General features: G+C 39.5%; 1 protein-coding gene across 2 annotated transcripts in view; it reads left to right on the top strand.

Annotated features, from left to right (window-relative positions):
• The window catches only part of SCUBE3 (signal peptide, CUB domain and EGF like domain containing 3), a 139,220-nt gene that overhangs the window by 101,444 nt on the left and 9,902 nt on the right, over positions 1 to 27,874 (top strand). For both annotated transcript variants that reach the window (XM_088153830.1, XM_088153828.1), the window contains 10 exons: positions 426 to 542; positions 12,676 to 12,798; positions 13,566 to 13,682; positions 16,210 to 16,302; positions 16,384 to 16,500; positions 17,459 to 17,620; positions 19,210 to 19,413; positions 19,728 to 19,889; positions 20,811 to 20,978; positions 27,689 to 27,850. In XM_088153830.1, the coding sequence (XP_088009956.1) occupies positions 426 to 542; positions 12,676 to 12,798; positions 13,566 to 13,682; positions 16,210 to 16,302; positions 16,384 to 16,500; positions 17,459 to 17,620; positions 19,210 to 19,413; positions 19,728 to 19,889; positions 20,811 to 20,978; positions 27,689 to 27,850 (1,425 nt within the window). The remainder of the gene's footprint in view (positions 1 to 425; positions 543 to 12,675; positions 12,799 to 13,565; positions 13,683 to 16,209; positions 16,303 to 16,383; positions 16,501 to 17,458; positions 17,621 to 19,209; positions 19,414 to 19,727; positions 19,890 to 20,810; positions 20,979 to 27,688; positions 27,851 to 27,874) is intronic.

Raw genomic sequence — 27,874 nt, forward strand, 5'->3', positions numbered from 1 at the left:
TGAGCATAAGTGTACACAATCTGTATGAGGGGATTGAAGTCCCCAATTATTAAAACTTCTCCTTTTCCTGCTTCTGTGATTTCTTTCACCATCTCAGGGCTTTTAGCATTGTGATAAGTTGGGCAATAACATAACCCTAGACTAATATAAGTTTTTAACTAGAAACTGCCATATATAATTATTTTGAAACTTAATTTGCACCCTTATTTTTGGGATGGTGGGGAGAGTCCAAGAAAAATCATGCTACCAAAGTAAACTAGTTAATTTCTATTAGAATGATATTTTCTCCTAATGTTCTCCTAACCCTGGGCAATTTGTTATAGTTTCACAATTTCTGGTTAGTAAAAAAGCAAAATAATCCTAACCTCAAGGAGGTACTACTTACGTATTAAAATGTAGTTTATGCTCTCTTTCCTTGTTCCCAGATATTGATGAATGCTCCTTTGATAGAACTTGTGACCACATCTGTGTAAATACACCAGGGAGTTTCCAGTGCCTGTGTCACAAAGGCTACATGCTGTATGGACTCACTCACTGTGGAGGTATCAGTGTGATAGATGGGGATGTATGGAACATTGTCCCAGTCACCTTTTTGGTACCTCTTTTGTGAATTTTCATCCTGCTATCTCTCCCAACGAGTAACATCTTCTTTCTTCATTTAGCTGGAGCCTAGTGCCTCTGGCATCCAAAAAACCTGTAGTTCAGTTTGGTTGGCTTAAGTAGGGCTGGAATTTGGTTAGGGAGAATATATTTGGAGAACCATGTTACCCACAATTTTATCTATTAAAACCTTTGTGCTGCATAGTTGGTATCTATAAATATAGTATTTATCATCAGAACACTTTGCTGTTGGCCACAATTGGAAATTGGATAATGGATTATGAAATTTAAATAATGGATTCAATAACAATTGCTATGATGTTAATCAAGGATAATTCACATTAAAAATAGTGTTAGATGGCAGTGGTTGGGCAGAGGATTGGACAAGACTGCTAAGAAATTAGGGTGAGACAAGCAGTCTCAAATAAGGCTTTTGTTATGTATATGGCATAACATTTTATAAGGTGTTCATTAATGTTTTCTTCTATTTGGAATCTGCCTGTATTTCCCTGACAATTTTATAATTTGTTTTTATGATCCTGAATAAATCTGTTGAGGGAAGGGTGGAAGTACTGGACACTTCCTTTTGACTGTCAGCTCTAATGAACTGAGAAGACTTTTTGGGAAGGTCCACTGCCTTAGTCACAGAATTTCCAAAAGAGGTTATTTTATACCTGAAACATACCTCTTCCTTTCTCTTTTTTCTAATGATGAAAAGTTATTTTGGAGGGAAAGATGGAATGGCAACACAGTGTCTTTTAAACATTTCCAGTAGGAGCCATCTCCTAGGAAACATCTCAGGTTATTACTAAAGGACAAGGAGTAGGTGTTTGGCAAAAATGTTGTATGTTCTTCTGATCTAAATATGGAGGTCATACCTGCTTGTTAATTGCAGTTATTAATTTTTTAAATTAAATTTATGATTTGCTTGTCATGGAAAAGGCAATATACAACTTTAATTTTAATGCCATCTCTAATAAGAAAAATAAAATAAAATCTAGCACAAGTTTAGATTTTACTTTTTTCAAAAGCAGAGAAAGATTTCAATGGACCACCTAAAATTAAACAAAGATGGACAGGTTAACATCCTTAAGGGGAAAGTTCCATGGTTGGGTGCTCTCCATATCCCAAGTTATTGGCAACCAAGTTTCTGTTTATGGCGCAGATTGTAAATTATAGCCAGGTTCATATGCGTGAAGAGGGTCTTTAACATGTACTAGGCCCAATTTACTTAGGCCTACGTAGAGAAGACTTTTCACATTGAATTGTACCTAGAAACAAATTGGGAACTGCAGCAGATGCTACAGAATTTGTGTGATAGAGTCAACAGAGGACATTCAAGAAAACAATATTTTATACTAGGTATAATTTCCAGGCACTGTTCTAGGCAGAGTTACTGACAGATTGTAGCAATTTAAATGGCAGTATTTAAGACACAGTCCATTGTGTTAAGGGAGCACACCAACCATACCAGGGCAAAGGCATTCTTGGCCATAGCAGTTATCTGCCTGTTGTAAATCTGATTCTTTAGTAGGAGGTAATATTCTCGATCCCAGAGAAGTTTGGCTGCAGGTCTGTGGTATCTCTGGCTTGTCTAAATTAATCCTTAACTTGTTAGCTACATCCTATATTCAGTGATACAGGACTTCAGCAATCTTCTTGGCATAAGATAAAAGAGAGAGACAGAGCACAGAAACTCTAGCTGACCTAGAGTTCTCTCAGCAACTTCATACAAATGTTAAAAAACATAGGGGGCAAATAGAATCCTAAAGTATTCCATAAGCCAGTGTTCAGGAAGCCAAACAGTGGTCCCAAGCACCATTTTTGGGAGCATTTAGCCAAGTCCCTTACTGGTTAAACATCTCAAAATACTGTGATCAATAGCTTGAATGCTGCTGAGAAAATCAGTACAACTAAACCATGATTAATGCCTGCTGTCTAGTTCCAGTATAAGTCAACTACTAACATGATGAATGAATTCTTTATTATGGCCAAAGATCATAAAATAGTCTACAAGATCTGAAATATCCAGACAATAATACACACATAATAAAACAGACAATAACATAAAGTCAGTAAGGGGTTATATATTACAGCTGGAGAAAAAGGTGGATTACCAGTTTTGCTGGGGTCCCCTTGTTATCTCTTGCTACACGTGATATGCCAGTGCACACAATTTTGCTACATTTTAAGTAGCAGCAGGCCTCCAATCTGCAAATAAAAGGGTAAGAAGTAATTCATCTGAATGGCTTGGAAAAATTACTGAAAGGGTGATAATAAATTTGTTGCATAGATCCCTATAAAATTCGCAGCATAGCAGAACATGCCATTCCAGTTTCCCTTGAGGCACATGGGCAGACACACTCTTTATAATGAAAGCTGATGAATCTACCTTCCAGCACAGCTGACAGAAGGATGTTAAATCGGGGCTGTAAGAAGACTGTGTGACCATTGAACATTTCAAAGGAGGAAGATGTTTACAGTAGCTGGCTGCTGACTAGCTTGAACTTGTTTTGTAATTCATTGTCCGGGATTTGGATGCTAGCTTAATCATAGCCCATGGAGAGCAAAAACTCAGGAAAGAGTGAGAGGGGCAGTTTATTGAATAAGGTACTCTTCTAGGCAGATGAAATTTATCAAATATTATTAGAGGAGTCAGGCACGTCAGACAGAAGTTAAACTTCAACCAGAGATTAAAGATGGCCAGCCAAACCCAAGACTCCACTTTGGGTAATAAGTCTGTTGTCACAAGAAGGCATTGGGATGAACCTGAGGATCTGAAGCACTGCTCTCAAGATTTTGATTATACTAGAGGGAAATAATTGGGATATGCCTCTAACTGAACTCCATATTAGAGCTGAGCCAACAACTTGGCCTCCAGTAGTTTGATGGCATGAGGCACAAAACTGCCTCTTTCAGTCAGAAGAACCTTAAAATATATGCCACATTTTTATGTACTGTCTGCAATACACATATTCATTTTGGGCCCTCTTGCCTGAGGAATGGAATACTACCTCCAGATATTTAAATAATTTAACTTGCTTGGTGGTTTTACTCCAGATGTTCTAATTATTTATCTTGGGGCTTTTGGCAAAGACTACATTATTTGTCTTCTGATAATTAATTAAAAGACAATTGCCAGTATAATAGTGATAAAAATCTTCAAGGTTTTCTTGAAAAAGCTATCTATCTATCTATCTATCTATCTATCTATCTATCTATCTATCTATCTATCTATCTATCTATCATATTTATATAGCCGCCCATCTCACATAAAAGTGACTCTGGGCAGTGTACAACAATTAGATTAATTTATGGCTGTGATAAAAATCACATTATTATCTCATAAAGTAGTATTGATGAAAGTTGTCCGGCTATTGTAGGAGAATGAAGGTCCAGAAAAATGCTCTTTCTTTCTAAACCCAGTCTTGAATCCAGATCAGAAAAGATGTCTGCTCCATATTATCAGTTCCATGCAAGAAAGCCTGGAGTTGAAATGCCACCTAATAGTAAAGTTAATAATAACAGTACCTGTGTCTCCTTAAGAAGGTGCCATGTAGAATGGCATTTCTGAAATAATACCATACTATCTGTTACCTGAACAGATTCAAACTCAATAAAACTTGCTTTAATAGAGCAGATGTTACTAGAATGGTGTGGTTTAGGAGCAGTGGGTGGCCATTCAGACAAGGTTACAAACATAAGACTCTGAAAATCTACATATACAAACATGAATTTGGGACTGTCTGCTTGCAAAGCATGCATATAATTAACTCTCCTCAGTGGACTTAGGGAATGATAGGTCTATGCACAGTGAATTCTCCTGTTTTGTATTCACAGGTTTTGTAGATTTGCACTTGCTTGAGGTTAATATATATGAAATTCTTGGTAGTCACTATTTGTTTCCCAAAAAATTCCTGCTGCATTGCTATCCCATTTCATATAAAAATCAAGGCCTACTTAAAGCCAATAAGCAAACAGGTGTTCAGTTGACTTCTAAATCCAAGTCTAACATTCCCACATAAAGATTTTTTGTCTTTCTCTTTGTCTTAATTCTTACCTTATTTGGTGAGGCAATACTTAGCGAATGATATTCACTGAACGACGCTTGCTGTTTGCAGAGGAAGTCAGGGGCTGAATTTTTTTTCTTCAGCTATAAACAAAGCAACAAAAACAATTTGGGCCTTGACCAGAGAAATGGGAGTGGATAAGTCTCTCTTGTGAATTTTTGGAACAGAGTTTGAGATGGGAGGAGAGGAACTTTTACAGTTATTTGATAAAGAGGAAGGAGAGAGTTGAGATTGTGTGTGCATGTGTGTGTGTGAGAGAGAGAGACTCTCACACACGCACCCATAAAAAGAAAGAAAAGGCAGTTGGAAAGCATAGTTTATTGAGCTGTTGCTACAACACCAATTTATGTGAGCATTCTGCTTTTTATGTTGCCCCAGATTACAGAGATCAAGATAGATGTGAAAATAGATTACAGCAATGTTGTCCAAACTTGGCCACTTTAAGATGAGTGGACTTCAACTCCCAGAATTCCCTAGCCAGCATGGGTCCACTCATCTTAAAGTCCACTCATCTTAAAGTGGCCAAGTTTGGATAACTTGGGGAATTCAGTGAGTTGAAATCTGATCACAAATCAGAAGCAATACATTGTTCACAGGCATAGCTTTATTACTGGGACCCTTATTTGGCGGGGGGGGGTGTACTAACGTTTGTGGCTGCCAAATAAAGGTATCTTCTGTGCTTCTGAGATAAGTGTTCCCATTTATGTAGAACAATGTAGATTTCTATTGATCACAGATGCTGACAAAGAATTTTCATTACAAAGAAACAGTTCCAGAATGTTGTACCTCTCTACAGCTCCTTAAATCAGCCATATCTTTTCCTGAGATCATATAGCAGCTGCAAAAGACAGATATACAATCCTGGGAAAATATGAAGCTTCATAGTGAAACAAGGTTTAACATGCCCTTGGGGTAACTCAGAACTACAGCAAGTTCCCCCCCCCCCCAACTCAGGCTGGGAATGTACAAATCGTTCTGTGTCACAATCCATCCAAAATTTTGGCAGAATGGGCTGTATTTCAAGTTGCCTCAACTAAACCATTTCAGGATTTGATGGAGTTGAAACTTGAGAAGTTTCCAGGCTCCCACTGCTCAGGTTCTTTATCACCTATACTAGGTTAGTCATTGATGAAATAAATGAACCAAAAAGAAAAGCAAAGGAATTGCTTAAGACAAACCACAGTGCCATAGAAAAGAAGGTGAAAAGTAAAAATGAAAAGTAAATTGCTCAAGTGCTGAAATAGGTAGCCTGTTAAAGAATAAGGCCTCCCTTGGAGATGTTTTTCGGCAGGAATATTGTATAAGACTCAATTCTGGCAGCAATTCTGGCTGGGTCTCAGCTGCACTTACATTTAAGTAAGGAATATTTCAAAAGAAAATGTGTAATACCAAATGAAACAGCCTGCTTAAAGCTTGCCTACCTTCTTTCCTTGGCTCAAGGAAGTTATAAAGAATTTAAACGATTAAAGGCATCTGTAGCCAAAGAATTACCCTACTGTTTTGAATATGTGCACTCATTCCCTTATTTTTTTTATACCCCAAATTTTTCTTGTTTCAAGATTGTATGGGTTTTTAAAAACTTTTTCTTTCACCAAATTGCTTCCTCATTCTCTTCAGTATACTCTGTGGAAACCTTGGGTTTTCCCTGTTTTCTGCCATAATCCACTCCCTCAACCATATTTCCTTGTCCATTTGGGCTGTCTATAAAAACTTTTGTGGGTTTCCTTGACCCCACTTCTCTAACTTGTAATACAAAACTACTTTGCATAATTCCACATTCTGCCTATTATAGGTATCCTAACTAATATCTATGCCCTCTACAACAGTTGTATTCCAACTATTCCTTTCAGTTTCCCCACAACAGTGATATTTATTTTCTAACTTTTATAATTCAACACCCCGTTTAGCAGGAGGACAGCTCAAAAAGAGGCCTAGGAAAGCTTGAGACATAAGTATAGAGGGAGTGACTATAAGTAAGGAATTTAGATAATTAAACATGATGTTAAAAGAGGTTATAGAAACTCTTTAACACTCTAAAAGCATTGAATAATTTGATTGCCTGTAAAAGTGCAAAAGTGAAGCTTATGATCTCTTGCCTTTCCTTAGAGCTTCATAATTTGATCACTGTGTGTTCTCTAAATGGAGCTGCATGATTCACACTGAAAGCAGCAAAAGAATTTTATCAAAGACCACATCAAACAATTGTTTTTGTATTCAGAGCGGTTTTAGAACATTTATCTAAGTTCTGAATGTATTTCATTTCTTCAGTGAGATGGACATTATCCCTCAGGATGTGAGGGGAGAGACAGAGAGAACATATATTAAACAAAAAATATCGCATGGATCTTTTTAGTAATAAAAATAATTGGAGATATGCTGAGCAGCACCATTATTAAGCTCCAGGGAGACTTAATTAATTATTATGCTACAAGAAGTTCTCTTGAGACAGAAAAGCAAGGCCCAAAACTGTTGCATGCTTGCAATAGTTTCAGCCCCACCCCCAATCAAATTGTAAGTTTTAATGAAAAGCAAGTGACACAATGTCTTCAGGGTACAAAGTTAAACACATTTTGGCATCTCTTTATTTATGTGCAGTTTTTACATATTTAGACTAAGAAAATAATGAATATGGTAGGTGCAAGCATTAGGGCACCCTTTCAGTCAGTATCTTACAGCATCTCCTTTGGCAGAAATAACAGCTTTCAAATGTTTCCTGTAGTTTGCTAAGACTATATATTCTCACTTTTGGAACGTTTTCCCCATTCTTCCCTTCAGAACTCTTCTAGCTGAGTTATATTCTTAAGCCTCCTGCATGCACTGCAAGGTTGAAATCTCCCCACGGATTTTCAATAATATTCAAGTCTACGGACTGTAAGGGCCATTCCAAATGTTTTAGCTTCCTTTCCCATAAATATTTAATGGATGTTTTGGAAGGGTTTATTTAAATCATTGTCTTGCTGAAATACTAATCTCTTTTTAGCTTCAATTCCTTCATTGAGGGTGGGACATTAGCTTCTAGGATGCACCCACACAATATTTTCTGCCATCGGTTGCCAAACAACCCAGAGCATAATAGAGCCACCTCTATGCCGAACAGTTGGCAAGGAGTTTTTTTTTCTTCAAACACTTCACCCTTTTTTCTCTAAAAGAATATTGCATGGTTGTGACTAAATACTCCAACTTTAGTTTCATAGTCCAAAGCACTTTGTTCCAAATAATTTCAGGCCTATTACAATTTTCTTTTGCATACTTTAGATCAGTGTTTTTCAAATGTGGCTGGGTGGCTAGGGAATTCTGGGAATTGAAGTCTACACATCTTAAAGTTGCCAAGTTTGAAAAACACTGCTTTAGACAATGACTTTTGCAATAAAGTTGAAGGAAAGGGTTCATTCTGATAAATCTCCCATGCAGACCACTGTTGTATAAACAGTGTGGTACAGGTAGTCCCCGGGTTAAGAACACCCAGTTCACAGATGACCCATAGTTAAGAATGAAGCCTATTGTAGTAAAATTCGAGTTAAATACACAATGATTCGAGTTAAATGCACAATGGTTCGAGTTCATTACACAATACTACTTATACAGTATTATACAATAATACTGTTCTGGCTTACATACAAATTCAACTTAAGGACAGATCTTGGGAACTGAACTTGTTCTTAAACTGGGGATACCTATACTGTGTATCTGTGGGAACTAACTCCAGTGTCAACTAAACTTTTCAGCAAGCCATTTGCATTGATCTGTAGGTTCTGTTTTGCAGATCTGTCTAGTTTTCAAGCAGTTCTAACCAGAATTTCTCTTGATCTTTCAGACCTTTCCCTGACCTCAACAGTTCCATATAACTTCAATTTTTAAAAAATAAATAGTTGAAACTGCTAGCTAGAAGCATTTAGATAATTTTTATAGCTTTGCTTGCTTTGTAAAGAATGAATTATTTATTATTATTTTCATACTCGGACATCTGTTTGGAGGAGCCCATGGTTGTTGAAAGAACCAGAGAAGTTAAAGTCAAGCCCTTTGTTCATCTGTAAAATTGTCTTGACCTGGCTAATGGGTCAATCACTTTTTGAGCTTTTTTAACAACTTACTGTATAGTAACCAAAAAATGTAATTGAATTAACTGGGTGTCCAAACTTCTGTACCTGCCAAATTAACTGTTTTCTATTTTGAATCAATAAACAACTGCACCTTAAGTAGTAAGTATGCATTCAAATTTGCAGAAAGATCTCATGTTTCATTTTATACCATGTTGAGGTTATATTCGTTTCTATTCACTTAGGGCTTCATTGAAACTTACTGTTTGATCATGACACCTAAACTTTGTACACAGCTGAGTATTTTGAGGCTTGTAAAATTAAGCATGGACCAAAACACTCTTATCAAAATAAAATATATAAATCAATAACATGTATACCCCTATTTATTTTGGCATCGGCATCCTCCATTTGTATGACTGATTCTTCATCAGTTATTTGCAGAATTGGGGAGGGGCAAGCTGAAAGGTAATGGTAAGAAAAGAGATCTGACTAGATTTATAAGCCTGGAAACCTGGAAGGAAAGGCATTATTGACTTTGCCATTGGCTTAGATTATTTAAAATAATTAGACAAATGAAGGATAAATAAAATTAATATCAGTGAGTACTGGCTAGTTGGATATGCCTCCATTCTAACAACTAACTTGAGCAGTGGCTAAAGTCCTACAATGGAATTAATTATCATAAGATGATGACTACCGTATTTTTCCGACTATAAGACGATACCTTTTTTCTAAAATCCTTACCCTAAAAACTGAAGGGCATCTTATTCAAGGAAGTCAGCCGAGGAGAGAACTGCGTGGTTGCAAAACTGCCCATGCTTTGTTTCTGCAGAGAAGCTTCCTCCTATTGCTAGCCTCCAATCACGAGTGAAATAGCTTGTCTCCCAAACCGACTTCCTCCAATCACGAGCCTGATGGAACTGACATCAGCTGATGCTGAACAAACCAATTAGAGGAAGGCTGATTGCAGAGACAAGCTATCTGCAGTTTCACTCGTGCTTGAATGTAATCAGTTAAGCAAAAGAGCTTGGAAATAGAGCTGCAGAGAGACGGTTTGGACCTCCTCCCACCGAGTGTATCAGGTCAATGTTAACTAATTACTAAATAAAAATGTGTTCTGCACTATCTTTAAAATATTGATTTTTAAATTTTAGGCTTGAAAAGTGGGGGTCGTCTTGTACATGGGGGCGTCTTATTGTCGGAAAAATACAGTATATATCTGAAAGTGAAGAAATGTGATTAGTTTGTTTTGGTTAAGCATGTTGGTTGGATCTAGCTAGCATCTATTAAACCTTTACCACCTTCACGAAACTTTGTAGAGTAACCTCTTTACTGGTTTGCAAGAAGTTGATATTCAGAATTCAGGACTCACTTAGAGTAAGAGAAGTGAGTTACATAAAAGAACAAGATGGGATGAAGCCAAGCTGAAGAATCCCTTGACAGTGACATATGAGTCAGCACTCAGCCTACTCCAAGGAGCTGGGAGCAAAGTCATGACCTGAATGTGCCACATTGTGTGGGAGTGTGGTCTGGCAAAGCTTGGAAGGAAAACTGAAATATTTGTATGTGAAGCTTTCAGAACAAAGTGGCCCTTTATGGTTGTTTTGTTTCTCCTGCTGTCATTGTGTTTGTGTGTATTTTTTTGTGTCAGACCTTTAGTGCTGATTCCCATGGCTGTTAAATTATGTGCCATAAGTTAGCAGGAATGCTGAAAAGGGGTAGAATTGGCAGGCTGACTGACACAGCTGTTTTTTTGAATTTCAGCTCCCATGCCTTTCCATTTTTCTCTGTTCTTCATCACACTTGATCTCTGGAATTACATTCAGGGTCTCGCTCATCACTGGTTGCCAGTTCCTTTACTTGGCAAAACCAAGGTTGGCACAGGTCAAAGTAATTATCTACAATAGGGTTTCTTAACCTTGGCAACTTTAAGATGTGTGGACTTCAACTCCCAGAATTCCTCAGCTAGCATGCTGTTGAAATCCACACATCTTAAAGTTGCCAAGATTGAGAAACCCTGATCTACATTTTTAAATGCTAACCACTACATTGATTAATGAGGAAGAAGATGTCTTGCTTGTCAGTTAGTCAGTGCTCCTCAAATACTGTATGTCAAAGGGACTCTGAAATGCCTTTAAAATATGCTTGTCCCTCCCTCAGGTTTAGGGAGGTGCTGAAGTGCTAAAAAAGATAGGGCTTCTGAACCAGTAATTGTGGTATAGAAAAGGGAATGTAGAAGTTACTGTATAGCTTGCTTGAGTCAGGAGGATTTTATGGAAAGTATGGCTGCTGTGAGCTAAACGAGTAATACGAATAAATTGTAAACTCGCCTGATACTGAGGACTTCATCAGATGCTTTTTCAGATGTTTCTGTGTGGGCCCAACTGCATGAGAAGAAGGTGCAGAAATATGTAACAGTGAGCTCATTTTCCTAAAGCCCCTGGATTAACCCTCTACAACATCTGGAAATATTAAATTTTGATAATGAGATATTTTGATCATAAGACATGTTGTCCAGTGTTTCTGGGGGTCACAAGGTTGAGAAGGTTACTCTAGATGAAGATCTCCTTTTCTTTCATCTGCTTTCCTCTATTTATTTCCATATGAGTTGAAGGCAATAGACCTCTGAACATAGTTTTCCACAAAGCTCTAGTTCAGCCTGCCAAATTAAAGCATGCTTTAAAAATGTTTCTCTACCAGTTTAATCCTGTGGTTTTGTGTTGCAAGGCAAAATGTAGAAAGGATTAGGTAATATCAGGGTGAAGACACACATAATGTTTTTATAGAGCAATGAGACCAATTTAAAAATGCTTTCATTCCATTTAATCCAAACATACAGTATGTCTGGGAGATGAGAGGGACATACAGATTCCTGTTATCTGCCCAAAAGAGTGCTGTGGATGGTCTTGAATGACAGGTTCTTGAAATCATCTCAACATGCTTCAAGGCAATCCCCTGTTACCCAGTACTATACTGCCTCCAAAGTAATTTTGCTGTTAAAGTGAAGGATGATTTTGCAAGTGCTTAATAGAATAGGTATAAAAAAAGATGGAGATTCCAATTGAAGCACAGTTCAACCTATATTTGATTCTCTAGTCATTTAAGAAGTGAAAAGGTTTTTTTTTTATAGTTTTATATAATGTCTTCACTTTCAGGTTTCATGGAGAAGAATAATGATGAAAAAGAAGAGGAAAATATGGGCAACATTAAGCATAATTTGTCCATTAACCTTCTCCAACCTAATGCCCTCCAGATGCATTGGGCATAACTGCTGCTAGATTCTGGAGGGCACCAGGTTGGAGAGGGAAAGACTGCTGCATATAAACACAGTATACCAGCATGTATACTGTGTTTATATTAGTCAGGCAGAGAAAGTATTGTATAATACATTCATATGTTTGGTACAGGGCCAAATGTTCCCAGATCAGTACTGAAGGGGACAGCCATATAGTAAATCCCTATTGCCATGAACCACTGTAGCATGCCTGTAAGATCATTGGAACCAAGTGCAATGGCAGGCATCCAAGGAGTTGTCTTACTTCCTTATCGCAAAGTGGTAGCAAAGCTCATAGCTGCAGTTGTCCCCACTTCTCTCTTGCTAGCTTCCTGTCCTCTGTTTCCAATTCATTATCAGTCTTGCAAGTATCTTGGAATAGGGTCTTATTTCTCTTGCTGATTTTATAGTGTCCTGTACACTAATGGTCCAGTGTGTATAATCAATTAAGTGAGGAGCCAAATCTCTCTCCTGAATGACAAACTGAACCAACAGCAGTTTGTTTTTTGTAGTTGCTGTTGTTTCATCCCATTTTTTCTTTCTCTTAATCCATAATTCTTTTTGTTCCACTTACCAGTCTCAGTTATAGTTCCTGGATTAGAACTAGGAGTCATAATGATTATTCCAGTCAGAAAGTTTGCTTTATGGATTCCAAATAGTTTGTTAATTATATTTCTTGGTCTCCCTACAGATGTTGATGAATGTAGCATCAACCGAGGAGGCTGCAAGTTTGGATGTGTAAATACCCCAGGTAGCTACGAATGTACCTGTCCTGCAGGTTGCAAACTTCATTGGAATAAAAAAGATTGCATAGGTGAGTACTGTATAGAAAAGGCTTGAAATCCTGCTGCCCTCTAGTGGGGGAATGCATTTCAACAAGATAGGCCTTAACTGGGGTGAAAATTACACCAGCCAAGAAGGAAGATAGTTGTAAACATTGGTGATCTCTGAGCACCTTATCCACTGCTGCTTAGAACCTGTATTTAACACTTGAAACAACAAAACACACATGTTTTAATGCATGGCATTTGTCTCATGATTTAAGTGTCTAAAGCTTAAAGATTATCAATAATGGAATAGATATTCCGCACAGCAGTCTCAGATTGATGCCAGTAAAAAGAGCTCCTTGTCATGTCATGGTTTTGTGTCAAAGGGATTTTTGTTTGCTCAAAAGTCCTATTTGTTTTTTATGGGTTGGGCCTTTTCAATTTTTTCTTTTTCCAAGCATATTGAAACAAAGCTTTAAATGAAAGATAAAAATGTACAACCACCTTTGTGTTGGGAAATTCTAAATTTCTAAAGTTTCTACAACTTGTGGCTCTGGACCGGCAATGCATACTTCTAGAAGTTACTGCATCAGCAATGAGCTGAATGAGCCAGAGCTCAACATGAGCAGGACTTGTGCCATAACCCATGGCAGAGGCAAGTGGCGATAGCAATAGTGCACTGATGCTTATTTGTTTCTGCTGGAGATTCAGGTGTGGCTCTGCACTGTAGCCATCCCAGTGGCAGAGTCTGGCTGCTCCTCTGTGAATTGCACTCTCATCTGCATAGTGCTATCAATTGATGCTTGTTCTTCAGAGCTGGTGATTTGTTTGGCTGGCACAGTATCTCCACGAGCCATACTTACCTGCAACAGGAATGGCAAGAAGGACAGCTGCTCCCTCACCTGTGCCTCCAAGGCTCGCTTTCTGCCAGGTAAGTGCTCAGATCTGTCCCCCACACACTGCTGTAATTTGAGAGCTTTGGTGCAACATATTTTTAGAGCACTGTTTTGTGCCATTATGACTCCCTTTCTTTGCTTTAATTTTTACTGCACTTTTTTTTGGTTCAATAAATCTTTATTGCGAATATCCATGTCTCAAAATACTGAATACATTCCATCCTAACCTATTATGCAAAAGGATAAATACAGCTCAACAAGTGGATTTACTTAGCAAATAAAATAGGAAATCTACAGTGTATAAATAGAAATTCACCCTTCTCCTGTCCTACCAGAATAATTGTCCTTTCCTATGTTTTGTCTTTGGTTTGATGGCCCATCACAGCCAGTCTAAATGCCTCTAAATATACACACTTTGCTTAGGCTGTTTTGGTGGCCTTCCTGAGGAGAAATGGAGAATAGACGTCTCTTTGTACCTGGAGTTGAAGTCTACGGAGAAAAAAGGCCAATGAAAGGAGGAGTCCTGATCATTGTAGAGGGAAAACCCAGTCTGGAGTTCTACTTTTGCACAGAATAGATGTCAATTTTCTTGCAATCTGATATCCTCCAGAGGTGTTGGATTCCTGCTTCATTCATTCATTCATTCATTCATTCATTCATTCATTCATTCATTCATTCATTCATTCTTAAACTTGTATGCCACCCATCTCCCCCAATGGGTGACTCTGGGCGGCTCACAATTAAAAATCAAAAGCCCATAAAAAATTAAAATACCCCATAAATAATTAAATTACTCAACCCATAAAAATCCACTATAAAACAAACCCTATACATAAATACTAAAGACATTCAAGATGACGGGGGGGGGGGGATCAATTACCCCACAAGCCACTTCCACTGATGCAAGCCCCCATCTGGCCCCCAGGGCTTCTGGCATAGCCAGGATTTCACACCTTTCCTAAAGGCCATGAAAATGGGGGCACACAGCACCTGTTCCATAGAGCGGGGGCCACTGCAGAAAAGGCCCACTTCCTAGATCCCACCAGTCAAAATTCCTTGACTGGTGGAGTCTGCAACATGACCCTTCTGCTGGACCGAGTGGGGCAGGCTGATATAATAGAGGCAAGATGGCTCCTCAGATAACCTGGTCCTGTGCCATGAAGGGGTTTAAAGGTGATGACCAACACCTTGAATTGGACCCGGAAGCAAACTGGCAACCAATGCAGCTCGTGTAACAGCAATGTTATATGTGCCCCCCTAGGGGCATTCAGAACTGTCCGTGCCGCCGCATTCTGCCCAGACACCAGGTTTCCTCCCTTCCCACGTTGATATCCCAGACATGTCTCCCAGTTGCAAAGCCCTCCTGTCTCAGGACATAGAAACAAGGATTGAATCGCTCAGGCTTTCTGGGCAAATACGGGCCTTCCTCTCCCACTTTCACACTCCTGCAGTCTTTGGATAGGACTAACCAAGGGTTTGCTATGTTGGGATCCAGAGTTACAACTTCTCATTGTAGCTTAAGCCCAGATAACAGAATGTCTCTGATACCCTTTAGAAAGCAACCTAGATCATGGAAGTCCCAAATCTTCCACTTCAGGGAAGGAACAAAACCTATAGTAATAAATAAATAAATAAAATCTTTTTACTGCATTTAAAATATAGTCAGTCCCACACCTTAGTTTTGTGGTTTCCGGGGCTGAAATTTACTCTTCCAATAGCTTTTAGAGGTTTTCAGCTGCCATTTTGTTTATAGCAGGTGCAAGAAGTTGGTCTTGCTGTGTTAGTATTAAACGTAATCCATGGGTGGTGCCAGTGTCAGTATTTGTCATCCTTCAACAATTGCCCAAGTGTAAAATGGCAGCATGATTCATTGTTATCACCTGCCATGGAAATGGCTGAGACTGGGAGCTGCCCAGCATTTTCAATTTCCCACAGTGTGCTCAGCAGTGCTGTACTTATGCACTGTTCACCTGATACTTAGGATGAGCCGGCTGCCAGTTTTTCTATGCCCTGGATAAGAGAAGATCATACATGTCTATCTCAACTCAGTCTGTTTCCCAAAGAAAACCCAGGAGTATTTCATTGTTCTATCACTATTTTCAACTTGAAAGTATTAACTGACAATGCAGTCCCTAAAACTAAAAAGAGCTGTGCAGAAAAGCATATGAACTGTTTTTTGTGCATTTAGCTCAGATCCATCCTTCTTTTGGAAGGCATTGTGATCTGACTCATGAATACCTTGACCCTAAGGCTATAAGCCCTGGGAACCTGTTCAGGTTTTAACCTCACTTTGGCATGAGCTATACTTTTTTTTATGTACTTTTATTGCACCGGGCTCTTTGGAGCATTGTTTAATAATGAAAATAATGTAGTAATGAATCCTGGCTCAAATTGGGCTACTGTCATCCATATGATCAGTAGGCAAAATCAGGCTTGGGATAATATTTCAAAAAACATTTGGGGTTTGGGCTGGGCTGGGCTTGCAAATACAGGTCCATGCAGCAAGTGTTTAGAAGTATCTGGCCCTAGAGCTCCATGCCTCTAAAGTCTTTTTCTTTGCAGAATCTGACAACAGCTACACTGTGAGTTGTGGGACACCAATTCTGCAGCACGGGCCTCCACCAAGGTCCAGCAATGGTAGCCATCCCTGCGTTGGTAAGCTTGGAGTCTTGAACTCTCAGAGCTCCTCTGTAATCCATTTGACTCCCCATACTTAGCACCTGCCCTTTCTTTTAGAGGCTGTTGCTGCTCCGATCAAACAAAAGGCTTCCTTCAAAATCAAAGATGCTAAATGCCACCTCCATCCACGCATGAAAGGCAAACAGGATGATACAGGCAGGAATGGTGGTCTAGGTGAGGTACTCTCTCCTCTGTATGTCTTGGCACAATCTTCAGTTGGAATTATTTCCAGCCTTAAGTTCTGTGAAACCAAGAACCAGTTTTTCAGTGACCACAGCTATACTATGTTTCCATGGTCCCTTAAGCCAAAATTCTGAGTTAATCAGGAAAGCAACACATTAATACATAGTGCTCCATGGATCCTCCAACTGGTGTAAAGAAGAGGAGCATTTGCAATTTATGTATTTATTGTCTGTTTGTTTATTACGATATCTGAAAGTGAGATTTTGGACTTGTGGTTTATTCTGTACTTTGACTTGTTAGGACTGGATATCACAATATTTGTTTCCACTTGTGAGAGGAGCAAAAAGAGTGATTGATTTTAAAAAAGCAGTATTCTACTTATTCCTAATTAAGCCAAAATTCTTGGAATTCTGACAGAGCAATATGCATTTATGGCCATAGTCTTGTAAAACATTGTTCCAGCATAGACTTTATGACCAGTAATTGTGTCTTCTGTGTTATGGTTATCTGCATAAAGCACTCATTAAAAAGCAGAGGGAGAATGAGAGAGAAATTGAAGCTTGAGACATCTAGATTTCTCTTGTATGTGGTCTTGCTAAAAGTAGTTCCAAATGCATGATTTAAGAAGTACTGAAAATAGTTGAGGGTTCTATATTTTTGTGCCTTCTTCAGATTGTGCCAGACTCCAAAAGCAGAGAAAAGAGGGTAGAAAGCACAAAAAAAAAAAAAAAAAAGAACTCAAAGCAAGGGAGCCTTTCCTTCACCACAGACATATACTAGAGATGTTAACTAGAGCTCTGGGGTTCATCGTCTAGAATGCCTTCATATTCCTGTTTGGTCCTCTCATCAGGGGAAGAAAGAAGCATTCTGCTTAGTGTTTATAGAGGAAGATACTTGTCAAGATTTTGAAAGTATGTTCCTTAAAGAATACTGACATTGTTTCTACTAGGCGGGTCAGCCCCTTGCTCAGATTGCCAAGTGTCTTTTGTGAACCTGAAGTGTGATTCATCAAAGAAAGGCAAAGGACGTCGAGCTCGCAACTCTCCAAGCAAAGAGGTGACTCGCATCACCCTGGAGTTTGAAGCTGAAATCAAACCTGAAGAGATCACAGGTAGAGTAAGTGACAGAGAAGACTGGGAAATGGGGAGGGCTTCTTAAAAATTCATTTGGCATCGTCATCCAGTCCTGCCAATAGTATGCATTCCTAGAGATGTAGGGTGTATTTTTTTTAATCCCTAGAGATGTAGGTGCTTTTATTACTATTTGCCTTTTTTTTTTAAAAGGGCAGGGATTTCTTGTGAACAGGGACAGATCAGAAACAGGAATCTTATCAGAGGTTAGCACATACTGTAACCCTTGTGATGAGTGGCATTTCATGACCCACAATCACCTTTATTATATTATTAGTATTAGTGTTAAATTATTTTTAAGGAGGGAAACAACCTTTTATTAATAATCCTGAAAATGATTTGCAATCACCATCACTAACCATGTTGATAAAAGAACATGGAAAGTTTTCATTTAAAAAATATATATTGTCTAAACTGTTTCAGTCAAGACAATGCTGGGCAATATACAAAAGCAACAGCCAATACAATAATAAAAATACCAACAAAAATACAAACGTTAATATTACAGTATTGTATTATGAAGTTATGATGTTATGCATTCTTTCTTCCTAAACAATAATCAACAAAATCTTGAAAGTCAAAACAGCCTGGTTCAAAACAAACTACACAAGAGCTGCATAGTTTGGGAGAGAGTATGCATATATATGTGTACATTTGTAGTCATATAGAAAAATACAAATGTTTAAATATTCATATTTAATATTTCTGTCCAATGGTGGAAATAATCTATTCAGAATTACTTACTTTAACTAATATTTAAAACTATGTGAGAAAAATAATGTTTGATGAAAATGATTCTTCAAAAAGCTTTGCTATTGTGTCTATTTTCCAGCCAATGCTATTTCCCATATTGTTTAAATTCTATTGGTCTAAGAAAAATATTGTTTAACTTTTCCATTGCTTTTGTATAGTGAAGCTATACAACTATTAATTCATAACATTTAGCCATTGGAAGCCAAGTTGAAGAAAAAGTACAACCAACCTAGAATTAATGATCACTTATTGTTGTGTAATTTTTGCAAATTCCTCAAAAATGTTAAATCAAAATGAGTAACTAAATGAATATTGCCACCAAATATGGTAATGTATATCCACTTGATTGCAACTTTCCAATGCAATCTAGAAAACATTTGATTAATATAGTTACATCACTCTTGTGTATGTTCTTGATTTGTAAGATTTTATGAGTTTTAACTGTCTTTCATCTTTTAAAACAAGACCAGTGTGATAAAATGGCAAACCTCACAACATGTATTTTGAGTGGGTTCTGAGCTGCAGACAGCCCAGCCACAGCTGCTATGACACATCCACAGAAGATAACTGGATGTAGATATAGAAAAAGACCAGTAAATTGCTTTCACAATTTAGTTCAGACCACCATGCTGAAAGACCGAACCTCAATATCTTCTGAATGCAAAATTTGCCCTATTGCTTCACTTTCATGCCCTTTCCCTGACATGAGATTGCTACTGAATGAACCAATAGGAGGAACGAGTACAAAACTACCTTCAATATGACTTTCCTCATTCCAGTGCTAGGAGATAATTTCATTTCCTTCATTTATCTTCAGCCAGCTGCAATTTGAACTGTGTACGGCAGAAGATTGAGAAAAAACTGAAGTTAGCTATCAAAGCCTTGAAGAAATCTATAAACCAGGAGCGATTCCTCATCCGTGTCTCAGGGATGGAATATGAGGTGGCCCGGAAGCTGAGCTTGCCTTCTGAGAGGCAGGAGAGTTGTGGGCCAGGACAGCAGAGGCTGGGATCCAAGTGTGGTAAGGAAAAGAATACCTAAGGCAGTGAGGAGTGAGGAAGGAAAGAGTTGAAGGACCACTTGCAAATTAACTACAAGCCTTTAGTGCTACTGCTGCTTGAATGTCCTTTTTACCAGCTTTTAACATCTATGGCAGCTGCTTGTTCTTCTGAACAAGAGGTAGAGTTCTTATGCTCATTCTTTTAAAAGCTTAAGCTTTATTATGGTGAACTGGGCAAGGGAGGATCTTAAGGTGCCTTCCCTACAAAACAGAGAAGGGTTAACTTGAATATTGTCTTTTTACCTATGTCACTAGTGCATTTGCCTCTCTCTTAGTTAGCTGCCTGCAAGGAACATACTACCATGGCCAGATGGAGCAGTGTGTCCCTTGCCCTCCAGGGACCTACCAGGAGAAAGAAGGCCAGCTCTCCTGTGACCTTTGCCCTGGGAGTGATGCTTATGGGCCTGCTGGAGCAACAAATATAAGCGCTTGCGCAGGTACAGAGATGAGCTGCAAGAGACCCTAAGATTAAAACTGAGGTTCAAGACCCTTATACATGGGAGAATTTGTATATCAGAAATGCCAGGAAGAAGGGCTATTAGTGTTCCAAAAAAGAGTGTGGCATTGTCAAGATCCACAGAAACAGTATTGTAAGGGTGCCTTCCACAAAAATAGCAACCCTAAACCTTTATGTTGTTTAAAAAACACGTCCCCAAAGCTTAGAATAACAGCTTTTGCAATTACTCAGCACTGTTGGTGCTGGAAGTGTCACCTCGGAGGAAGGACCCCAAAGATAACTGTTAGATCATGCATTTTGTTTTTTCTCCAGCAAAGTGTCTTGCTCTGGACTTCACACTGCTGTGAAATCCTTAATTCACAAGAGGTTATAGCTGTTCTTACATTTCCACATTATGTCCTGATACTCTGAAAATGGGCAGGAAGATAGCTGTTGCCATTAGTAGGCCCAAGAAATGAGCAACAGGGAGGCAAGAAGTGTTCTAGGAGTCAGAACAACTTCCCTTCTATGTTTATGCTGCTTCAGCTTGTCATTCTTTTCAAATGATGAATGCTTGGACAACAAAGCAATCAACAAAAGGGCTTGTGAAGCTGGTGCAGCTAATAATAACTATCATCAGCTTAGTAACTGTTTTGTCCAAATCTGCTTCACATCCAGAATTTGGATAAAAAGCTCCGATAATGGCTTGTCTCCTTACAATGCCATTATCTCATTCCAGCGCTGAGCCATAGTGTTGCCCTAAGTAATTTCTGGGATGCTGGATGGTTCCCATGATCCTCTCCATGGTTCCATCTATTATAATGCCTCTTGCATGCAGCTGATACATTGCATTACAAGCCATATGTGGAGAGAATGTACTTCATCTAGTCCAATTGGTGTCTTTTCTCCTGCATGCTCACAGGTCAGTGCCCTCCTGGACAGTACTCTATAAGTGGCTTTAAACCCTGCCAATTGTGTGTGCGTGGCACCTACCAGCCTGAAGCTGGCCGAGCGTTATGTTTCCATTGTGGTGGAGGGTTGAACACCAAGCATGATGGAGCTTTTTCCTTTCAGGATTGCGATACTAAAGGTATGCTTGTGGCAGCATCAGAGTTTAGTTTAATACAAATCGCTGCTACACTAACAACCTATGGGAGTGATAGAGAGGAAGCAGCTTATGGCCCTTGGTCCAGTTTATATACAATGGAGTTAACAATCATATTGAATAGTAGAACCTCTTCCAGTGTGACTGAGCTTTCCAAGTCATTTAGTGCTTTAGCTTTTAAGTAACTTAGCAGAATAATGCAGCTAGATATGGAATCAATTGTGTATAACATAATGACTATGACTCAAGAAGTCCTTGGAAGTCCCTGAATTTCATCTTGATTCTGAACTTACAGTGGGGCCTTAGGCAAGTTATAGGTGTGCGCTCTCTCTCTCTCTCTCTCAGTACCCCCTTTCCCATTATCTGGATTAAAATAATGCTTTCATTTTACTTGTGGCATAGTGGATGGAAAGTATTTTAACACTTAACAGTGTTATATAAATTTTAAGTATTATTATATAATTGTATAGGTAGGATACCTGCATTACAGGGGATTCTTATTTATGGAGTATTGGTGCTATGTTAAGAAAGCTATTATTGGCATTATTGCCCCCAGATAACTAACTGCTAAATATTCTATAATTTTATTTTATTAGGAGGCTAATAGAGAAGTCATAATCAAACTCAACAGGCATTTCAATCTAAACTAAATCTTCAAATTATACAATAAGTTAACAAATTATATTTTGTTAATCTTCAGGTCCCCCTGACAAGATGTACAACAGCAAAGTATGTCTATGCACATAAAAGATCTAAATCTTGGTATGATAATGACTGCATTAAAGCTAAAAAGGCTCTGTTAAATGCAATAATCTCCTTTCACCAGGAAAATTCTTCAATTGCTTTAAAGTTACTTAAGACTCAAAAAAAAAAAATTATAAAGACCTTCTGAAGACAAAGAAATGTCAGGCTATAAGAGAGAATTGGAATAATTTAATTTTAGCAGCAAAGCTCAAGAATTCCACTTGGTTCTGGCATTTAATAAATCAGTCTCTTACGGATAGACAAATACCTGCAGATAAATGGGAGGATCATTTTAATAATATCTTCAAAAGGGAATCTGCTGAAATCTCAGATGTGATTCCCCTTTGTAATGACCTCCCAGATTGGCTGCTGGTATCCATAGCTGAGGTTAAAGATCTTATAGTCCAATTAAAACCAGGTAAAGCATCTGGTGGTGATTTTATCCCACCAGAATTAATAAAGGAAAATAAAGATTGGTGGGCCCCAGTTTTGGCTACCTTACTTACACATATTAATAATGCAGGACAATTTCCATCTGACTGGAATCAGGCCATTGTTGTACAGATATATAAAAATAAAGGAAATAGACTTGACCCTACAAATTATAGGCCTATCAGTTTACTAAACACAATAAACAAACTTTATGCCAGATTTTTATATTTAAAGCTAGTGGATTGGGTACAAAATGAAAATATTATTGCTGAAGAACAGGCTGGGTTTAGAGAGGAACGTTCAACACTAGATCATTGTTTAGTTCTTCACCATTTAGCAGAAAAATATTCTACTCCCCCTCGTGGTTCCCTTTTTGCAACTTTTGTTGATTTTAAATCAGCTTTTGATCTAATATCAAGGGAGACTGTGGGATAGTCTGAGACATACCACAATTGACAAAAGGCTGCTAGTTCTTATTCAGTTGCTTTACTCAAATACCTCCCTGAAAATTAGATGCACCCCTTGGGGACACTTATCTAGAGCAGTCCCAACTCACAGAGGTGTAAGACAAGGTTGCATATTAGCTCCGTTACTTTTCAATTTGTATCTAAATCCAATAATTCAAGTGCTTGCTGCTTCAGCCCATCATCCACCTATTTTGGCTGATTGTGCAATTCCAGCACTACTATATGCCGATGATGTAGTCATTATGTCTACCACACAAGTGGGAATGAGAAGAGCACTTAGGGCACTAGCTTTATTCTGCACAGATCAAGAACTTTCAATAAATTATCAGAAAACTAAGTTTTAGTTTTTGCCTGACACCATCATAAAAGTCACAAATGGCAAATAAATGGGACCCCAACTGAACAGGTGCACACTTATAAATACCTTGGAGTGCAATTCCATGCTTCTTTATTCTGGAATGGACACTTTCCTTATCGGGCAAGTGTGGCACAGCGCACTTCATCAGCTATTGTAAGATTCTACCATTCAAAAGGAGCCCATTATATCCCTGCAACTTGCAAGGTCTTTCAAGCTAAGGTAATACCTCATCTCCTTTATGGTTCTCAGGTTTGCTCCCTTGCAAAGCTTAATAAAATAGAAACTATTCAGAATAAGTTTATTAGGGCCATTTTGATGGTACCAAAAAGTGTTAAAAATGCCATCCTAAGGGTAGAATTAGGTATAGTTTCATTGGATGCCAGAGCATGGTTTCTCCTTCTTACCTTCTGGCTAAAGTAACTTCTGCTTCCTGTAGGTTTAGCCCCATTAGTATTTAGGGATCATTTCAAATCATCGTGGCAAAAACAAGCCTTAGATAGAATTCAATTGCTGGACTTCTCTATGGAAAGTCTGTGCTTATTAGAGTTTGATAATGCTAGAACCACCCTTAAACAATGTATCTGGGATATAGATCTACAAACAAATTTAAGTAAGGTGCTACACCCCAATGTTTGTCATTTTCTACCACAAGGGTTTGTTCCAGCTTCTTATTTATCATCAGCCAGACTGGATGCAATGCCCTCAGCAGTCCTTTTTGGACATTTTAAGGGCATTCCTATGCACCTTCAATTATGTCCATATGGAAATGGCTCAATAGAAACACTAAGCCATATGCTACTATATTGTTCCCTATATACGGAATCTAGGCAGGCAGGCAGGCAGGCAGGCAGGCAGGCAGGCAGGCAGGCAGGCAGGCAGGCAGGCAGGCAGACAGACAGACAGACAGACAGACCCAATACGAAAGAGATTTCCTGGCAGGGAGTGTGATTTCTATTTAATGTTACTCCTTTTGGACAAGGACCTGAAAATATCCTCCCAAGTTGCCCAGTTTTGTGCTACCATCTGCACAATACGCTCCACCATTATTTAGATTTAAAACTCCGTAACATAGTATTTTTCTTTGATATATTTTAGCACGTTTATTTTAATTTTACATTAAATAATATTGTTTTGTTTTATATATATACATAAATGTAAGATGGTTACTATTGTATATTTTGATTGTATCTGGCCTTCGGGCTGTAATAAACATGTGTGCAAATTATTTTGCATAATTTCTATTATATTTATGTGGTCTTCTGTCAGCCCTTCAAGGTAGACTAGCTCAGGAAACAGACTAGAACTATACTTTATTGAGATAAGCGATAATAACAGAATCTTGCAAGTCTGCCTGGGTCTTCTGTTTTCTCCCTCTTATACCCCAGGGAGCTGGGGGTGGGGGCTACTCTAATCTCTTCATAAGTCTTTTGCCTCTCTGGATTTAACATGTTTCCTTTTCACCTGGTGTTGCTTTTGGATTCCTTCTCCAAGGTCATCTCCCTAGAACTCTACACCTTCCTGCATGGTGGATCCATGCCCCTCCTGGCTTCTTCAGGTGGCTAAATGGAGGATGAGTGGCTGGTTCCAGGAGGTTATCAATGCTTCTTTGAGGGAGGAGGTGTTTGCACCTGCTTTGAAGGAGGTGATTGTGTGCCCTTTCTTGAAGAAGCCATTCCTGAATTCAGCTGTGTATGATAACTTCCCTTTTTAGGGAAGGTTATTGAGAAGGTGGTAGGGAATCAGCTACAAAGGGTCCTTGCGAAAGCTGATTATTGGCATCATTTTCAGCCATAAGACAGAAACAATACTGGTCACTCTAGTAGATGGCCTTTGTCAAGAACTGGGGGGGGGGCAGTGAGAGTATGCCCTCTTGGTCTTATTAGACCTCTTGGCAGTGTTCAGTATTATCAATCATGGTATTTCTGTGGATTGCTTACACGGGCTGGAAATTGGGGGCACTGTTTTATGGTAGTTTCAATTGGTGATATTGGGAGTAGATATGTTCAAGTCACGGGAGTTTGAATGTGAAGTCACACAGGACTCAATGCTCTTCCCCATGTTGTTTATTATCTACATGAAACCACAGGGAGATGTCATCCATCAATTTTGCATGAGGTGTCACCAGTATGCTGATGATATTCAGTTATACATTGCCACCCTGGGCTGAGCCACTGATGCCATGGAAGTCTTGAACTGGTATTGAAGGCTGTGAGGATCTGGATGGGGCAAAACAAGTCAGATTAAATCTTACCAAGATGGAGTTGCTAGTGGTCAATCTACTTCTGGGAATTAGACCGAATAGTTATTCTAGACAGGGTTGTGCTCCCCCTGAGATGCTTCTGGAAACATGACTCCTGCCCAAACAGCAGGTGGAAATCTTGGCCAGGAGGGCCATGGGGTGCCAGTTATACCCCTATCTGGATCAGGATGTCCTGACTTTAGTAAATCATGCTCTGATTGGGCTACTGCAATGCACTTTATATAAGACTGCTATTGGAGAAGACCTGGTATTTTCAGCTAGTACAAAATGTGTTAGTTGCATTGGTTGCTGGTAGGTTTCTTGGCCTAATTCAAAGTGGTGGTTCTTATTTAAGCCCTTAATGGGGCAGCACTGGCATATATCAGGCAATGCCTTGTTAAAATTAAAACAGTGTGTTTGATCCTGTCACTGAGAGAGGAACTGCTGAAAATTATCTGGATTATCTGGACCCCTATCAGTCAGGGTTCAGGCCTGGTTATGGGACAGAAACAGCATTGGTCGCACTTTTGGATGATCTCTGGCGAGAGCAGGATGGGGGTAGTGCATCCATCCTTGCTCTTCTTGACCTCTCGACAGCTTTCGATACCATTGACCATGGTATCCTGTTGGGTTGGCTGCAGGAGTTGGGGCTGGGTGGCACATGTTGTGCTGGTTCAGCTCCTTTCTCCAAGGCCGAACCCAATCGGTGTTGATAGGGAGCGAGAGGTCCAGCCCCCGGCCCCTACTTTGTGGGGTGCCTCAGGGGTTGGTGCTTTCACCACTCCTATTTAACATCTACATGAAACCGTTGGGTGAGATCATCCGGCACCATGGGATGAGGTATCATCAGTATGCTGATGATACCCAATTATACATCTCCATCCCAGGAGCCTTAAGTGACGCTGTGACTACCCTCTCGTGGTGCCTGGAGGCTGTGGGGGCCTGGATGGGGGACAACAGGCTTCGACTGAACCCTGGTAAGACGGAGTGGCTGTGGGTATGGGGAGCCTCAAGATCTAGGAGTTTGTCATGTTTGGTTCTTGACGGGGTTGCACTACCCCAAACAGACCCGGTGCGTAATCTGGGGGTCCTCCTGGACTCATGACTCCTGCTCGAAGAGCAGGTGGCAGTCGTGGCTAGGAGGGCCTTTGCACGACTTCGTGTTGTGTGGCAGTTACGCCCCTTCTTGGATCAGGAGGCCCTCCGCAAGGTCACCCATGCCCTGGTCACCTCCGGGTTGGACTACTGTAACGCTCTCTACATGGGGCTGCCCTTGAAGAGTATCCGGAAGCTACAGCTGGTGCAGAATGTGGCGGTGCGGACAGTTCTCAATGCCCCTAGGAGGGCACATATAACACAGCTGTTGCGTGAGCTGCATTGGTTGCCAGTTTGTTTCCGGGTCCAATTCAAAGTGTTGGTTATCACCTTTAAAGCCCTTCATGGCACAGGACCAGGTTATTTGAGGAACCGTCTTGCCCCGGTTATCTCAGCCCGCCCCACTTGGTCCAGCAGAAGGGGCAGGTTGCAGACCCCACCGGTCAAGGAATTTCAATTGGTGGGGTCTAGGCAGAGGGCCTTTTCTGCCGTGGCTCCTGCCCTATGGAACATCTTGCCTCCCGAGGTCCGGTGTGCCCCCTCCCTCATGGCCTTCAGAAAAGGGGTTAAATCCTGGCTTTGCCAGAAGGCCTGGGGGCCGGATGGGGCTCACATCTGTGGAGATGGCTGGTGGGGTGATGGGTTCTGGCTCTCCCCCCCCCAACATCTTGAAGGGTCAGTGCTAAAATATACAGGGGGGTTTTAGGCCATTTTTAATGTATGTTTGTATTTTAATTATTTATGGATTTTAGCCACTGTTGGAGGGATTAGGGTGTATTTTTCTTTTTTGTTATTGTGAGCCGCCCAGAGTCACCCGTTGGGGGAGATGGGCAGCATACAAATTTAATAATAAATAAAATAAATAAATAAATAAATAAATTCCTCTTCTTTCTAAGGTGTGTGGGCAAAATGATATACCTTCTCTATAGGAGCCCTCATGTTGTGGATATCTCCCACCCCTCAAAGTACATGCCATCTCCACCTTTCTCTAATTCCTCAAACAAGTTAAATATTTTATATCACTGTGCTTTCAGTGTCAACTGGCTGGTTGTGAACATCTATTTGGGAGGTTATCTTAGTTTGCTTTTTGTGATGCTTTTTGATACTAAATTTGACCTAGTTGTTCATTATTATGTTTTTATTTTTATTTTTATTTGATGTTTTATGCTGCCCAGAGTCCTTCAGGTTTGAGGCAATTAGAAGTGCTATAAAATGAAGAGAGGGAGAAAAAGAGAAGGCATTCTGTTATTGTATTTCCTGTTGAAAGTGACTTTTCATTTAAAAAAGTGCTTATCCAATTAGTGTTTTTTCTATTGCATTTTAAACTCCCTGATTTTTAAAAATTTTGTTTAATTTGCAGTTCAGTGCTCTCCAGGCCATTATTACAACACCAGTGTCCATCGCTGCATTCGTTGTGTTATAGGCACCTATCAGCCAGACTTCCGTCAGAACTATTGTATTGCGTGCCCTGGGAATACCACGACAGACTTTGATGGCTCGACTTCCGTAACACAGTGCAAAAGTATGCTTTGTCTAGCAAGAGTTA

Source organism: Python bivittatus, unplaced genomic scaffold, assembly GCF_059951505.1.
Source record: "Python bivittatus isolate LINGU-HERP-01145 unplaced genomic scaffold, Pbiv_v1 ctg000700_np1212, whole genome shotgun sequence".
NCBI classification, from domain to species: domain Eukaryota; kingdom Metazoa; phylum Chordata; class Lepidosauria; order Squamata; family Pythonidae; genus Python; species Python bivittatus.